Source organism: Pituophis catenifer, unplaced genomic scaffold (genome assembly GCF_029215685.1).
Source record: "Pituophis catenifer annectens isolate HBS135680 unplaced genomic scaffold, rPitCat1.0.hap2 SCAF_10, whole genome shotgun sequence".
NCBI lineage: Eukaryota > Metazoa > Chordata > Lepidosauria > Squamata > Colubridae > Pituophis > Pituophis catenifer.
In genome coordinates this window covers 6431367-6449118 of record NW_027256890.1, presented here as the reverse complement: position 1 = coordinate 6449118, position 17752 = coordinate 6431367, and the positions used below count along the sequence as shown (strand labels likewise).

The 17752-nt window shown below is 45.3% G+C and overlaps 1 protein-coding gene across 1 annotated transcript in view; it reads right to left on the bottom strand.

Annotated features, from left to right (window-relative positions):
* Positions 1–5447: 5447 nt before the first annotated feature.
* Positions 5448–17752, bottom strand: part of MMP17 (matrix metallopeptidase 17) — a 118821-nt gene continuing 106516 nt past the window's right edge. Inside the window, exons 7-10 of the mRNA XM_070950844.1 lie at positions 16036–16118; positions 10067–10219; positions 7709–7966; positions 5448–6025 (exon numbers count right to left, since the gene is read on the bottom strand). Of these exons, the coding sequence (XP_070806945.1) occupies positions 5703–6025; positions 7709–7966; positions 10067–10219; positions 16036–16118 (817 nt within the window). The 3' untranslated portion in view covers positions 5448–5702. The remainder of the gene's footprint in view (positions 6026–7708; positions 7967–10066; positions 10220–16035; positions 16119–17752) is intronic.

The window sequence follows — 17752 nt, the reverse complement described above, 5'->3', positions numbered from 1 at the left end:
ATGCCATTACAGATAAATAGCTGCCCAGTCTCTTCTTGGAAGCCTCCAGTGATGGGGCACCCACAACTTCTGAAGGCAATCTGTTCCATTCGTTGATTGTTCTTGCCATTAGGAAATTTATCCTTAGTTCCAAGTTGGTTCTAATAGAGAGACGAGAGAGAAGAGAAGAGAAGAGAAGAGAAGAGAAGAGAAGAGAAGAGAAGAGAGAATGGAACAGAGTAGAGTAGAAGAGTAGAGAAGAAGAGAAGAGAGAATAGAATAGAATAGAATAGAATAGAATAGAATAGAATAGAATAGAATAGAAAATGGAATAGAACAGAACAGAACAGAACAGAACAGAAGCTGGAAGGGACCTTGGAGATCTTCTAGTCCAGCCCCTTGCTCAAGTAGGAGAACCTATACTATTTCAGATAAGTGACTGTCTAGATTCTTCTTAAAAAGCTCCAGTGATGGAGCGCCCACAATTTCTGGAGGCCAGCTGTTCCACTGGTTAATTGTCCTCGCTGTTAGGAAGTTTCTCCTTTATTCCAGGTTGTTTCTCTCTTTGGTTAGTTTCCAACCATTGTTTCTTGTTCTGCCCTCTGGTGCTTTGGAGTATAATTTGACCCCCATCTTCTTTGGGGCAGCCCCTCAAATACTGGAATGCTGCTATCCTGTCTCCCCTAATTCTTCTTTTCTTTAGACTAGCCAGACCCAAATCCTGCAGCCGTTCTTCGTATGTTTTAGTCTCCAGGCCTTTGATCATCTTAGTTGCTCTTCTCTGAACTTTTTCCAAAGTCTCAACATCTTTTTTGTAGTATGGGGACCAACGTTGGTTGCAGTATTTCATCCATTCATCCTTGTTTTTTGATCCTTTGGTAAATAGTTTGCCCCTCGTCATCTTTCTAGCAGCCCCTCAAATATTGGAAGACTGCTATGATATTCCCCCTACACCTTCTTTTCACTAGACTAAAGGTAAAGGTAAAGGTTCCCCTCACACATATGTGCTAGTCGTTCCTGATTCTAGGGGGCGGTGCTCATCTCTGTTTCAAAGCCAAAGAGCCAGCGCTGTCCGAAAACATCTCCGTGGTTCTGTGGCCGGCATGACTCAATGCCAAAGGCGCACGGAACGCTGTTCCTTTCCCACCAAAGATGGTACCTATTTTTCTACTTGCATTTTTTACCTGCTTTCGAACTGCTAGGTTGGCAGAAGCTGGGACAAGTCACGGGAGCTCACCCCGTTACGCGGCACTAGGGATTCGAACCGCTGAACTGCCAACCTTTTGATCGACAAGCTCAGCATCTTAGCCACTGAGCCACCGTGTCCCAATGTTTCACTAGACTAGACCTACCCAATTCCGGCAGTCATTCTTCATATGTCTTAGTTTCCAGTCCCTTAATCATCTTTGTTGCTTTTCTCCACATTCTTTCCAGAGTCTCAACATAAGTTATGGACCGGCTGGTGGCTCATGTGTTAAGACGCTGAGCCTGCACTCTGCTGAGGTTGGCAGCTGGGCGGCTCAATTCCCGTGAGCGAATAAACTGCGTAGGGACAGGAAAGGAGCCTCCCCTTGCCTACTGGCATTCAGGCAGCCAGCCAGGGGTAGGCTGCTGGGGGTTCGCAAGGGTTCGGGAGAACCTCTAGCTAAGATTCTGTGTAGTTTGGAGAACCACTAAATCCTACTCTTGGCTGGCTCTGCCTACCCCACCCTGCCTCTCCCAAGTGGCCCATTTTGAATGCAGGTAACGCAGGGCGTGCGTGGAGGCTTGGGGAGGGCGAAAAACAGGCCTACCAGAAGTTTGGGAAGGCTGGAAACAGGGCCGTTTCTGGCCTCCAGAGGGCCTCTGGAGCCTGGGGAGGCCATTTTCACACTCCCAGAGGCTCAAGGACAGCCTCCAGAGCCCAGGGAGGGCAAAACGCCCCCTCCCCCCCCCGCCGTGGTGCAGGAGGCCGACTAGGCCACTCCCACCGTGGCCACACCCACCAAGCAACCAGGCAGAGAACCCCTTGCTAAAATTTTTGAAGCCCACCCTTGCAGCCAGCCGCTTCGGTGATCCCTGTCTAACAGGTGCCATACGCTAAAAAAATAAAAAAAAATAAAAATGGACCTTGTTTGATTCTGACATTAAAGGTTGCATGAAGCTGGTCAGGAGTCTTATCAAAATGGTTCACAGATGGTGAGGTAGGACTCCAATCCATCAGGGCTTCTTCCATACCTAGGATTAGCAAAACACAGCTTTGTAATGTGACATGCCAAGCAACCTATTTCTCCACTTAAGACTCTGGAGGGTGGAGAGATGTCCATCGACTTTGTTCTCCATTGTGTGTTGAAATCCAAACCTTCAACCAAGATGTCCCCTAGGTGCTTTTTCAGGAGGCAACTGGACTTTCTTGTATTTTTTTTTTTTTTTGAAGATGTTTTGCTTCTCATCCGAGAATGCTTCTTCAGCTCTGACCGGATAGTGAGGAATGGAAGGATTTATATTCTCAGTCATTCAGGTCATGGTTGTCCCAAAGGTGCTTTGTTCCATGGTTGTCCATGACCTGGTCATCCAGGATGACTGAGAATCTCTACAGACATTTAGTTATACCAGGGGTTGGCAACCTTAAACACTCGAAGAGCCATAAAGGTCCTAACCGGAAGCCCCCGTTCAATTATGGAGCTGACCGGAAGTCCAGTTCCCCCATCATAGTCTCCTCCTAGCACGGCGTCCTTTTTCCTCTACCTGTCCTAACTGGAAGCCCTATCAATTCTGGAGCTGACCAGCAACAGGGAGCTGCAGCAGAGGGATGAAAGAGCCACATGCGGCTTCAGAGCTGCGGGTTGCTGACCCCTGAGCTATACAATTTGGGATGGTGTGGGGGTAGGGATAGATTTCCAGAGGAAAAAAAATTGCAGACTACAGGAATCAGGAGCAGCACTCAGGTGACCCTGAGGACACAGATAAACCTCCAAGTGCTTCAAGGACCCTCTAAAAGGATGCAAATGACCAGCTGTCTGCAAGGAATATAAATCCTTCCATTCCCCACTATCCTGTCAGAGCTGAAGAAGCTTCTTGGACGAGAAGCAAAACATCTTCAAAAGAAAAACCAAGAAAGTCCAGTTGCCTCTTGAGAAAAAGCACCTTTGGGACAACCATGAGTTGGAGGACTAAGAATCTTTACAGACTTCAACCAAGATACGTTTCTTTTCAAAAGCCGCCATTTCCAGAAAGTTTCCTGTCTCTGCAGTTGGACCTCCCATTCTCCGTTTTTTGCTTTCTCCTTGTTGGGAATCCCCACAGCATGTTTTTATGTAAATAATAAAAACATTGTAGGATTACACGGACTACTGTAGGTTGCAGGAACTGGGTATGTCTAATTTAATGAAAAGAAGGACCAGGGGAGACATGATAGCAGTCTTCCAATATCTCAGGGGCTGCCCCAAAGAAGAGGGGGTCAAGCTATTCTCCAAAGCCCCTGAGGACAGGACAAGAAGCAATGGGTGGAAACTAACCAAGGAGAGAAGCAACTTAGAACTAAGGAGAAATTTCCTGACAGAACAATTAATCAGTGGAACAAGTTGCCTCCAGAAGTTGTGAATGCTCCAACACTGGAAATTTTTAAGAAGATGTTGGATAGCCATTTGTCTAAAGTGGTGTAGGGTTTCCTGCCTGGGCAGGGGGTTGGACTAGAAGACCTCCAAGGTCCCTTCCAGCTCTGTTATTCTATTCTATTCTACATCCCTACAATACAATAACACGAAAATCAACTTTTTGTGCGATCCCGCTCGAGCGTTTTTTATAATCTCCTGGAGCTGGTTGAAGTTGGGAGTTTAATTTTCCGATGACAAATGACGCTCCTCAATGGCGTTTTAAGACTTTTGATGCAAAATCCAATTTTTTTTCTCCCAGAGCCATGTAACCCCAGCATTGCAGTGAGTAAGCTGGACTGACGTCTTGTTACAAAAACCACTTCAGTTTCTAAAGCCCGGGCTTCGTTCTGCCAAATTTAATAATCTCTGCTGCCCTCATCTGGCAATGCATGAAGGTTTTTTTTTCCTCTTTTAAAATCATAATTAGGCTATGCAGGTAAAGCCTCGACTTACATCCACAATTGAGCCCAATATTTATGTTGCTAAGTGAGACGTTTGTTAAGTGGGGGGTTTTTTTGCCCCATTTTACAACTTTTCTTTCCGCAGTTGTTAAGGGAATCTGGCTTCCCCATTGACTTTGCTTGTCGCAAAAGAGGATCATAAGAACCCGGGATGCCGGGACGGTCATAAATGTGAGTCAGTTGCCATGCGCCTGAAGTTTGATCACATGTTCCTGGGGCTGCTACAACAGTCGTAAAGTGTGAAAAATGGTCCTAAGTTGCTTTGTTCAGCGCCGTTGTAACTTTGAAGGGTCACTAAGCAAACTATTGTAAATCAAGGACTACCAGTCCTCGCCTTACAACCATTCATTTAGAGTGGTCGAAGTTAGAACAGCTCTGAAGAACTGTGATTTAGGATCGTTTTTCACACTTTACGACCGTTGCAGATTCCCCATGATTACATGATGTAATATATGTGGGTATATGTATAATTCTCTATTTATCTCTATTTATTTATTTATTCTGTTATATTATGTAGTGTATATTGGAGGTGGAGACCCTTTGAGAGCTATATGCAACGAAATTTCACTTTAATGTATGCCGATTAGTGTGTATTCAAGTAACAATAAAGTTATTAGTCTATTCTATTCCATATTCTATTCTGTTCTGTTCTGTTCTGTTCTGTTCTGTTCTCTACTCTACTCTACTCTACTCTACTCTACTCTACTCTACTCTACTCTACTCTATTGCTATTGCTATTGCTATTGCTATTGCTATTCCATATTCTATTCTATTCTGTTCTGTTCTGTTCTATTCTATGATTAAAATTCGGGTGCTTGGCAACTGGCATGTACTTATGACAGTTGCAGTGTCCCGGGGTCATGTGATCGCCTTTTGTGACCTTCGCAGGCAGCTCCCGACAAGCCAAGGTCACCTTTGCAGATTCACCTAGTGGCCGCATGGTTGACTTAACAGCGATGGCAGAAACATATTGTAAAATGGGGCAAAAACTGACTTAGCAAGGGCCTTGCTTAACAACGGACCTTTTGCACCCATTTGCGGTCGTAATTCGAAGACCAACTGCAATCACGCCCTGCAACTTTCTCCAATTCCCTGAGGACTAAATTCTCAGAGGTTCCACTTGAAATTAAAGGCTGATTTTTTCCTCCTTTTGTTTTTGCAAGAAGATGGGCAGGGGTGGTGATGTATTTTAAATACCCCGAGCAAAAGAGAATAAATAACTCCGTGGGAATATGATGACTATGTGGCAGGTCAAAAACTTTATTCATAGGTTTGTATGCTGGGGAAAAGAGGAGACCGGAGGAAGTGAGAAACCTGCAAAATCTGGCGTGAAAAGCAAGTTAACTTAAAAATAAAATGAAATAAAAAGGGAACCGTAAACCCACCTCAGCCAACCGAAGGAAATCAGAACACCAATAATAATCATCATGATAATTAAAAATGCTCTTTTGCTTCTCATGGAGAATTTGAAATTAATTCCACATCACATTGCTAGGAATGTTTAGATGTCGCTTTCTCAACACCGCTTTCTCCCCCGACACTGCGTCAGGGGAGACCAGGGTCTGGTTCCATCCCCAGCATCCGTTGGCAACCCCTGAATTGCTCCAGTCCAAAGCGACCCCATCGGTCATAGAGGTCCGTGCACCAACACCGCTGTCCAAAGAGTGACCAAGACCAGGCCGCCGCAGAGTCTGAGGGAGGTGCAGGGTGGGAGGTCGGAGGAAGACGAGGTGCAGGAGCAGACTTCGCTTTCCGATCGGCTTTCGTCATGGTATCCCTGCTTGGAGCGGCCCCCGGTCCTGGAGCGCTCGGCTGGTTCTGGCGCATCGGCCTGCATGTTGCTGCACACCAGCCAGTCTTTTGCAATCGAGCGGGGATAGCCTGATTCAGCCTCCAGATTGCTGTCCGTAACTTTCCAATACTCCTTGCCCTTGAAAAAGTAGGTGGCCCCTGGAAGAAGAGAGAAAGAAAGAAATGTTTAGGTCCAGACATGGAATGGACAACTCACCACAGCCAACTCAACGTGGCCAACTCAACACAGCCAATTCATCCCGGCCAACTTGCCGTGGGACAGTTCGCCACAGTCAATTCAACATGGCCAACTCAACATGGCCAACTCAACATGGCCAATTCATCACAGTCAACTCGCTGTGGGACAGTTCGCCACAGTCAATTCAACATGGACAACTCAACATGGCCAATTCATCATGGCCAACTTGCCATGGGACAGTTCGCCACAGTCAATTCAACATGGCCAACTCAACATGGCCAACTCAACATGGCCAATTCATCACAGTCAACTCGCTGTGGGACAGTTTGCCACAGTCAATTCAACATGGACAACTCAACATGGCCAATTCATCATGGCCAACTTGCCATGGGACAGTTCGCCACAGTCAATTCAACATGGACAACTCAACATGGACAACTCAACATGGCCAATTCATCACGGCCAACTTGCTGCAGGACAATTTGCTACAGCCAACACAACACGGCCAATTCATCACGGCCAACTCACTGTGGGACAGTTTGCCACAGTTAACTCAACACGGACAACTCAACATGGCCAATTTATCACAGCCAACTCGCTGTGAGACAATTCACCACAATCAACTCAACTCAATGTGGCCAACGTGGTGTCAACTCGTAAAGCATTCCTCACCTGCTCTCAAGTTGCCATAGGCAGGGGGATGGGGAATCGAACATTGCAGCTGCATTGAAGAACTTGCACTTTAGTCGAAACAAAGCACATTCCAGCCGGCCATGTCAAGGTCATATCCATGCAGACCTACAGTGGCCAGAGGGAGGGACCCCTATGACCCGCGAAATTGCTTCATTGGAGAATGTGACTGATGACACACCTTTGGGGGGGAGGGGGAAACAGGGTCAGAGCCAGGATGCGAATTAAGTGAGGTCAGAGTTGGCTTCACTTGGTCCGTTCCAACATGAAGCGCCTAATAAATAATTGGATTTCCTTTGAAGCTTGGCTTGAGGCTCATGATTTAATTAGGGCAGTGATGGCTAACTTTTTTGCCTTCGCGTGCCAAAAGTGGGGGTCATGCGGGGGGGGTCGCACGTGTGTGAGCCCACACCCATAATTCTATGGGGTCGCGCATGTGTGTGCACCCACCCACCCCCGTGCTCTCCCTGCTTTTGGCACGCGATGGCACTGTGGGCCCACTGGGACCATTTTTCGCTCTCCCCAGGCTCCATAGCCTTTCTAGGAGTCTGGGGAGGGCGAAAACAGCCTTCCCTGCCCACTCTGGAGGCCCTCCGGAGGCTGGAAATGGCCTGTTTCCTGACTTCTGGTGGGCCCAGAAGACCCAGAAAACAGCTGGCCGGCGCTGGAGCTGAGCTCGCGTGCCCACCTATATGGCTCCATGTGCCACCTATGGCACGTGGAGCCATAGGTTCGCATACCATAGGTTCGTGATCACGGAATTAGGGCATGGGTGGGAACCCTGACAAATGGCCAATTCATCATGGCCAACGCGCCATGGGACAACTTGCCACAGCCAACTCAACGCGGCCAATTCATTATGGAAAACTCACTGTGGGACAATTCGCCACAGCATTCTCCTTACGTCCAGCAAAAGTTGTCTCAAAAGAAGCTGTCTGAAGGTCCAAACTCACCATCTGACCAGTGCGTGGCATCGTCCAGCTGGCTGGGAATGCCTTTCCACAGCGTGCTTTCTAAAGGATAACCTGCATCCATTCTCTGCTGGTGGTCATCGTAGCACCAGTAGAGATTGTCTTTGAAGAAATAGGTCCTGTCGTTCTGAGCCCAGGAAAAGGCTGCATCGATGCCTCCTGGGGGCAAGCCGAAATCTGAGATGGGCCGAGGGTAGCCTTCTTCAACATTGTTGTCTTTGAACACCCAGTATCGGTCTCCTGGGGAGAAGAAAGAGGTAAGTAAGCAATTACTTCTCCCTCCTTTGGGCTGTTGGAAGAAATATCCATCTGGGTTCAGTTCCAAGCAGGGTGAAAGACACTGAAAACATGGAGACTGATTGGAAAGATGGTTTAATGAAGCAGAGCCATCAAGCACATGGTCCTAGTGTGGCTGACCACATGGAGTTGAGAGAGAGGGGTACTGTATTTTTTGGAGTATAAGACAACCCCCCCCCCAGTAAAAGAGGGTGAAAATTTGGGTGCGTCCCACGAAGCCAAAAACGCAAGGCACAGAGGGGCAATGGTCTGTGGCAATCCCCGCAGCCTGGAACAGCTGATTGGGGGTATTCCGGGAGGCCGATCCCCCCGTCAATCAGCTGATTGTGCTGAATTAGGCTGCAATAATGTGCTGAAGCTGACCTGGCTGTTCGCTATTTGCGAACAGAGTTTGCAGCAGCCATCACATCCAGAAAGCACACACAAGTAACTGATTCAGCAGGATTCAATAACTTCTCTTTATATACAATATAACACATGAAGTAAATATACAATACCAAAAGCAGGTTTTCCAATGTGGTAGTAAATACAAGCAAAACACAAGCAGAGGAGAGGAGTTTCAGTTTCAGTTTTAGTTTCAGAGCTCAGCACAGCATGCAGCTTTAGTACAGAACAGTTGAGCTAAGCCACGCCCAAGCTCCTTGCTGTCTCCTTGTTGCTCACACAGCAAATATTGTTTCAGTTTCCAAACAGCCCTCTACTCTCTCACACAGTGACAGGAGGCTAGCCAGATGAATACTGATGGATACTGGTAGGCAGATTTTTTTTTTCTTATTTTCCTCTCCAAAAACTATGGAGCATCTTATACTCCGGATCATCTTATACTCCAAAAAATATGATATTTATACCTTCTCTTGGGCTTTGCACTTGAGTTTCCTGTTCCTGTGCAAGAACATGTATTCTGTTGGCTGTTGTACGGGGTCATAGCTAACTTTGTAGTTTGCCTGAGCCAAGCTTGGTTGAAGTTTGGCTGATGCAATGAAAGGGTGTTATTGGGCAATTCCTATGGCAACTGAAGGCTAACCCTACTTTTGTTTAGAGCCAGACCTTGCTGCAGGCAGTAATGGATTACTAAATCTGCATTTCTAATGCTGCCCCAGCTCAGTATCTGCTTGTGGGGGGGAGGGGCGGCAGGGAGCTGAGGCTCAGAGTTTCTGTCTCCCTTATGATTTTTATTTCTCTTTTAGGGGAAATATTTTATCCTGCCTTTTTAAAAAATATTTCTCAAAATATTTCATTCTTCTAGGAGGGCAGTAGCTTCCCACAGGGCCAACCTGGCCCAGAATGGCCCATAAGTCAATGATGGCATCAGCTCACGTGGCATTAAGAAAATGAAAACAACCTTCAACATGATTCTCCAGTAAGGAATGAAACAAACTTTTCATCACAGTGGGGAAACCAAACGTTTGGAGACAGGAGAGTCACAAATGAAAAGCATCAGGGGTGGGATTCAGCCGGTTCGGATCGGCTCAGGGGAACTGGATGTTAATTTTACATCTGGTTTGCCGAACCGGTAGTTGCAAGGACTGGCTGGCCCCGCCCACTCATCCACTCCCCTCCCCTCCCAGGAGCCTCCATGTGGCCCGTTTTGGATGCCAGGTAAGTGCAGGGCCTGCGTGGAGGCGCTGGAAGGGCAAAAAATGGGCCTCCCAGTAGTTCCGGTAAGTCCATAAACAGGCCCATTTCCAGCCTCCGGAGCCTGGGGGAGGCCATTTTCGCCCTCCTGGAGGCTTGAGGAAAGCCTCCAGAGCCTGGGGAGGGTGAAAACAGGCCCCCTGAAACTTACGGAAGTTTGGGAACAGGCCCATTTCTGGCCTTGAGAGGGCCTCCGGAGCCCGGGGGAGGCCACTTTTCCCCTCCTGGAGGCTTGAGGAAAACCTCCAGCGCCTAGGGAGGGCAAAAACGCCCCCCCCCCATCATGGTGCAGGAGGCTGAGTAGGCCACACCCACCATGGCCACGCCCACCCAACAACCGGGCAGAGAACCGGTGGCTAAAATTTTTGAATCCCACCCCTGAAAAGCATGGGAGATGTTCCCTTCTACCTTTGAAGAAGACTATCTTATGGTCGTGGGTCCTCTCGTATACCGCATCCACACTATCCAAGTTGAAAGGCAATCCTTTCCAGAAACGATGGATCTGAGCTGGCTGAAGGGACACCAGATGCTTGTTGCGAGTCAGTCTCCAAAAATACTTGCCTGGATGGAGAAACTCTAATCAGTAACAACAATGTACTCACAAGGCAACCGGAAGTGAGGATTTAGCATGCCACTAGACTTTCTCTCCTCTCCAGAAGTCATTAGACCAGGGTTGCCCAACCTGGGAAACTTTTAAGATGGGTGGACTTCCAACTCCCAGAATTCCCCAACCAATTACAATGGCTGTGGAGGGTTGGGGAATTCTGGGAATTGAAGTCCACCTATCTTAAAGTTACCAAGGTTGAGCTAAATGCTGGAAATGCCATCAGATACCAGGATTGTATTATCATATATGGTGGACGTGTCCAGAAGCGAGGAATTACTGGATTAAAATTAGAACATGGCTAGAGGAAATGATACAACAATGTATTGATCTAAAACCTGAACTGTTCCTATTGGGTATCTTGCCAGAGAAATATAGTAAAGAGAATACTTATTTGATTATACATATTGTAACTGCAGTGAGAATTGTATTTGCACAAAATTGGAAAGCAGAGAAAATCCCTTTAGAGGGAGAAGTAATTAAGAAAACATTGGAATGTGCAGAAATGAATAGATTAGCATTGGTAATTAAAGAAAAGGAAGAATTGGAGTATTTTAAAGTATGGGGGCAATTATATCAATGGTTAGGGAAGATATATATATAAAAATTTTAGATAATTGATGAATTAATATAAACATAAGAAATTTGGGAAGAATGATGTAACAATCTAAATGAAAATATAAAGGCACGATAGAAATACAATATGAAAATGATGGAGGAGGGAGCAGAAGACACAAAATATGTACTCAGATGAAACACTGATTTACAATACACTGAATGTACTGTTTGTTGTATATTTGTTTGTTTAAAAAAAAAAAGAGAGAGAAACATTGGCTTAAAGCTTTGGTTAAACTAACCCACGGAGCTCCAGCAACCATAGAGTCTTATCTAGAGAAGCCAGACCCTGGGGAATTCTGGGAGTTGAAGTACATCCATCTTAAGGTTGCCTAAGTGCTTTTATAAAGCCTTGGTAAGGCCACCCACCTGGAATGCTGCATCCAGTTTTGGTCACCACATTACAAAAAAAATGTCGAGACTTAAAAGTGCAGAGAAGAGCAACTAAGACGATTAAAGGCCTGGAGACTAAAACATATTAAGAACAATTGCAGAAATTGGGTTTGGCTAGTCTAGAGAAAAAAAGGACTAGGGGAGACATGATAGCAGCATTCCAATATATATATATATATTTAATTTGATTTGTATGCCGCCCTTCTCTGGAGACTCAGGGCGGCTTACAATGCGTTAAGCAAAAGCCTTCATACTTTTGTATATTTATACAAAGTCATTTTATTGCCCCCATAACCTGGGTCCTCATTTTACCTACCTTAGAAAGGATGGAAGGCTGAGTCAACCTTCAGCCTGGTGAGATTTGAACTTGCAGTAATTGCAGGCAGCAGATGTAAGTGGATGTTAATTAGTCTGCTGAGCCACCAGAGTTCCATTTGAGGGGCTGCCACAAAGAAGCTGATATAGGGTGTCCTGCTTGAGCAAGGGGTTGGACTAGAAGACCTCCAAGGTCCCTTCCAGCTCGATTCTGATTCTGATTCTGGACTAAACCGAAAAGAGCTGAGGTGGCGCAGTGGTTAGAGTGCAGTACTGCAGCTACTTCAGCTGACTGCTAGTTCAGCAGATCAGCGGATCAAATCTCACCGGCTCAAGGTTGACTCAGCCTTCCATCCTTCCGAGGTGGGTAAAATGAGGACCCAGATTGTTGGGGGCAATATGCTATTTAGTATACTGTCTTTGGTGTAATCCGCCCAGAATCCTCAGAGAGTGGGCGGCATAGAAATATGAATAATAAAATAAAATAAATAAAGGTAGCAAAAAAGGATTAAATCTGTTCCTTGGTGCTGTAGAGATTTGTGTAGCTCAGTGGAGGACATCTTAAAGGCAGAGCCCTAATCTCACCATAGTTTTATATATATATATATATATATATATATATATATATATATATATATATATATATATATATATATATATATGTCTTCTTAAGTTTTTGCGGGTGTGCATATGCAAAAAATTAAAATCTCGGGTGTTTTCCCGCGTCATTGTAAATAAGTTGGTTAAAATGTTTAAAACCAGATTTTAACCAGAGTTTTAAACATTTTAACCAACTTATTTACAACGACGTGGGAAAACATTTTAATATATATATGCAAAAAATGCAAAGCTCCCACCCAATCAGTTCACACCGCCACTGGCAGTTAAAAGGAAGAAACAGCTGCGATCACACACATTGCTCCTAGAAGCACGAAGCCGAAAACACCAGCCTGAAGATGACAAATGAGACTTCGTCGAAATGTTGTCAAGACACCTCCAATTTTACGGGAGAAAACCCGAATAACCAAAGACCTACACACACACCCACACACACACACACACACATATTTATATGTTTTGCAAGTCAAGGTAGCCCACCCCCCTCTAAATACATATTCAAGAGACAATTGGCTTTCTACACTTTAGCAGCTGGTGACATTGTATTTACACTCTTGAGGGACATTAAGCCCAAGCTGAAGAACTTCCAACCCCTCAAAACATCTGCGGAATAGCTCAGTTTAAAATAATTTTTTTTAAAAAAGAATTGCCATTCTACAAATTCATATCATTTTGCTCCTTCTTTCCTTTATTTGACATTGATCTATGTGGGAATAACACCCCATCCTCAGGAAGTGGGGATCTATAAATCCTTTTGTAACGGCTAAAAGGGGAATCGGAGGAAAGACGGGAAGAGTGAAGAAACCCGGGGAATCCAATGCGGCCCCTTTGCATCTTCATGAGGAACTCAATGCGATTCAGTCAGCATCTTCTTTGCATCGGTAATGAGGCTTTTTACCACGCCGTTGGGGGTTAAGACTCGCCATTTCGTTTCCGATATCTTTGGGAGAAAACGCCGTTGATTTAAGTGGCTTCTTCTCCTAAATGATATTTTAGAAGCTCAGAAGTTCAAAGCGCTCCAGAAGTTAATTTGACAGGATGGAAGGAAGGCATGAGTGATGCAGAGATGGGAGACTGGCACAGGCTTCGCATACCAACGCTTGCAGGTTTCGTTCATGGCAGCTCTAAACTGCCTTGGTGCGCCTTTTTTTTTTTTTTTTTTTTTTTAATTTGATTTATATGCCGCCCTTCTCCGGAGACTCAGGGCGGCTTACAGTGCGTTAAGCAATAGCCTTCATACTTTTGTATATTTTTATACAAAGTCAGCTTATTGCCCCCACAAACTGGGTCCTCATTTAACCTACCTTAGAAAGGATGGAAGGCTGAGTCAAGGCTGCGCCTTGGTGGCGCAGCAGACTAAAATGCTGTTAAGTAGCACCAGCTGCCTGCAATTACTCCAAGTTCAAATCTCACCAGGCTCAAGGTTGACTCAGCCTTCCATCCTTTCGAGGTAGGTAAAATGAGGACCCGGATTGTGGGAGCAATAAGCTGACTTTGTATAAAAAAGAACACCGTTGGGGGGGGGCGAAAGCCCTACTAAGCAGGTATATACAAAAGTATGAAGGCTATTGCTTAACGCATTGTAAGCTGCCCTGAGTCTCCGGAGAAGGGCGGCATATAAATCGAACCAACAAATAAATAAAATAAATAAACCGGGATGAGAAATTTCCTGCTTGATGCCCTTAAAAAAGGAGAAACTTGGTCGAGATTAACCAGGGGAGGAATTTGTGGAAAGAAAGATTCCAAGGCTGATGTCAGGTTTCTGTTCTGTCTTAAATGAGTTCCATTATCAAGCGCAGGGTCTCTAATAAATCACTTTTTATTAAGAACAGAAATAGCCGACATTCCTAACTCTAATTGCAGCCCAACTGGCCCCTCCTTCCAACCCCCTCCTCTTCCGCTCTCCAACCCCAACGTCCCATTGGCCATCATGCCGATCCATCTCTACCTCCCGGCACGTTCTTTTCACAGGAATGTAGCCCCCACCCTCGTCTCCCAGGAATCACTCTCTGTGCATACAAAACTAGGTAAAAGTTCATCTTGTTATGTCAGCACTGGAAGAGAGCCTAATTTGGAACGCTGACAGCTGAAACACGGGGATACTGAATTTGGCAGAGGTTGACATTCCTCATTTCTGGGGGTGGGGGTGGGGGTGTCCCAGATACTCTCTGAGTTTGGTGGTTTTCTTGCAGATGTTTCATGACCCAACTAGGTAACATCATCAGTGCTAGAAGGGAGCGAGGTTCACTTGAGTATTGATGATGTAACCTACTTTGGTCATGAAACGTCTTCAAGGAAACCACTAAACTCAGGGAGCATCAAGGATTCTACAATCCTCCTCCTCCTCCTCTCCACTCCAGAAACACCATTCCTTTCCAGAACTGATGATGTCACCTAGTTTGGTAATGAAATGTGTTAGGAAATGAGTATTACCTACCTTATTGGGTTGGCAATATATAAACCATCAATATAGCTTTAAGACTGCTGTATTGCATCATATTGTGTCTTGATTGGTTAGTTCTATAGCCAATCTCCTTAAGAGGGAGCTAGAAACATGGTTTGTTTCTCTTTGCTGTTCTTGCTCTCTGATATCTCTGTATGCTACTGTTTGCAAATCCAGAAGAACTGTTTATTGTGAATGACTACGACGACTGGTAAGAAGACTTTGTTATTGGATGATCCGTGGACTGTCGTTTTACTATCCCCTGCTTTATATGTGTATGACCTGGACCGTTTATTGGACTGTGCCTTACTATTTCCTGAAAGTAAACACAACTCAGTGTTGACTGTGCTTATTCATATCTACTCTCAAACGCTTTCATGTACACACCCTTGCTATTCAAGGGTTACTCTGTGAATTCCTTAACATTGGTTATGGGCCCAGGATATTGAGAGTTAGTGTGAATACACAGAACCATATTCAAACAGCTGTATGCTACTGTTTGCAAATCCATAAGAACTGTTTATTGTGAATGCCTACGACGACTGGTAAGAAGACTTTGTTATTGGATTATCCCTGGACTGTTGTTTTACTATCCCCTGCTTTATATGTGTATGACTGGACCGTTTATTGGACTGTGCCTTACTATTTCCTGAAAGTAAACACAACTCAGTGTATCTTTGTGTTGACTGTGCTTATTCGTATCTACTCTCAAACGCTTTCATGTACACACCCTTGCTATTCAAGGGTTACTCTGCGAATTCCTTAACATTGGTTATGGGCCCAGGATATTGAGAGTTAGTGTGAATACACAGAACCATATTCAAACAGCTGTATGCTATTGTTTGCAAATCCAGAAGAACTGTTTATTGTGAATGACTACAACGACTGGTAAGAAGACTTTCTTATTGGATTATCCCTGGACTGTCATTTCTGTAAGGAAACCTCCAAGCTCAGAGAGCACCAAGGACCCCACAATAATCCTCCTCCTCCTCCCCTTCTCCTCCCAATACCCCACTCCCTCCTAGCACTGATGATGTTACCTACTTGGGTAATGAAACGTCTGTCAGAAAACCACCATCATCAGTGCTAGAAGGGAGCAAGGTTTACTTGAGTATTGATGATGTAACCTACTTTGGTCATGAAATGTCTGCAAGGAAACCACTAAGATCAGGGAGCACCAAGGACTCCACAATAATCCTATTCCTGCTCCTGCTCCTGCTCCTGCTCCTGCTCCTGCTCCTGCTCCTGCTCCTGCTCCTCCTCCTCCTCCTCCTCCTCCTCCTCCTCCTCATCTCCATTCCAGAAGCACCATTCCCTTCTAGCACTGATCGTGTCACCTAGAACGGTTGTAAGTCTAGCACATTTCCTGTATTTCTGACATCTGCTCACCTCTGAAAAAGAAAACCTCTCCGCGGATTTGAGCCACGGCATCGAAATGCGTGCTGCATCTATTGGGCACGTCTCTTCTAAACCTGACGAAAAGAAGGAGAGATTTAAAAATAAGTAAAATAAACAAAGCTATCATTCAACTCAACTATCCGGGCCAAATCATTTGGCTCAAACACAAATGAAACTCTTTGCCAAAAAAGCCAACACAGTTCTGGGCTGCATAAACAGAGGGATAGAATCAAGATCACGTGAAGTGTTAATACCACTTTATAAGGCCTGGTAAGGCCACACTTGGAATACTGCATCCAGTTTTGGTTGTTACGATGTAAAAAAGGTGTTGAGACTCTGGAAAGAGTGCAGAGAAGAGCAACAAAGATGATGAGGGGACTGAAGGCTAAAACATATGAAGAACGGTTGCAGGAACTTGTTGTGGCCCCACCCTCTGAGCCTGTCCCATCGGAGGAAGAAAGCTCCGAGCATGAGGAAGAGGAGTCAGCCAGGCCTCCCTCTCCAAGCCCCTCCCCTCTGGCACTGTCTCAGGTGCTGGCCGAGGGAGAGGAGATTAACAGGGAGACAGGTGGCTCGGATGAGAGCGAGGGAGAAACATCATTCCTGGACGCACACCTCCGAAGGCGTGATAAACGATTGCAGCAGCTCAGGAGGCGTGCTAGGGATTAGAACTGAGTCACTGGACCACACCCCAGAGACTATATAATAGAGGGTGGTGGCCAGTGATCCTTGTGACGAACAAAAGTAAACCTTGGATAGTCACTAAAGCCTCGTCCGGAACTGCTGAGAGAAATATTATTCTGATTGGACTTTTTGTACGCTAAGTATCTTATCTTTCTGTTTTGTGGAAATAAACGCACTTGGCAGACGGTGTGTAAATCGCTGCCAAGTTGGAGATAAGACCTGGGTGTGTGCCAAAGTGTTTCCTTAACCCTCGACTGGCTGTGTTTGTGTGTGTGTGTGTGGACGGGGACAGATCAGAACTACTGTAGGTATCTCTAGTTTAATGAAAAGAAGGACTAGGGGAGACATGATAGCAGTCTTCCAATATCTTAGGGGCTGCCACAGAGAAGAGTCAGTCAAGCTATTCTCCAAAGCACCGTGAGGGCAGGACAAGAAGCAATGGGTGGAAACTCCTCAAGGAGAGAAGCAATTTAAGGAGAAATTTCCTGACAGTGAGAACAATCAATCAGTGGAACAAGTTGCCTCCAGAACTTGTAAATGCTCCAACACTGGAGGTTTTTAAGAAGATGTTGGATAACCATTTGTCTGAAGTGGTGTAGGGTTTCCTGCCTAAGCAAGGGGTTAGACTAGAAGACCTCCAAGGCCCCTTCCAACTCTGTTATTCTATTCTATTCTATTCTATTCTATTCTATTCTATTCTATTCCATTCCATTCCATTCCATTCCATTCTGCTTTCTTGTTCTGTTCTGTTCTGTTCTGTTCTGTTCTGTTCTGTTCTGTTCTGTTCTGTTCTGTTCTCTTCTCTTCTCTTCTCTTCCCTTCCCTTCCATTCTGCTTTCCTATTCTATTCTATTCTATTCTATTCTATTCTATTCTACTCTACTCTACTCTACTCTACTCTACTATTCCATTCCATTCCATTCCATTCCATTCCATTCCATTCCATTCCATTCCATTCCATTCTGCTTTCTTGTTCTGTTCTGTTCTGTTCTGTTCTGTTCTGTTCTGTTCTGTTCTGTTCCCT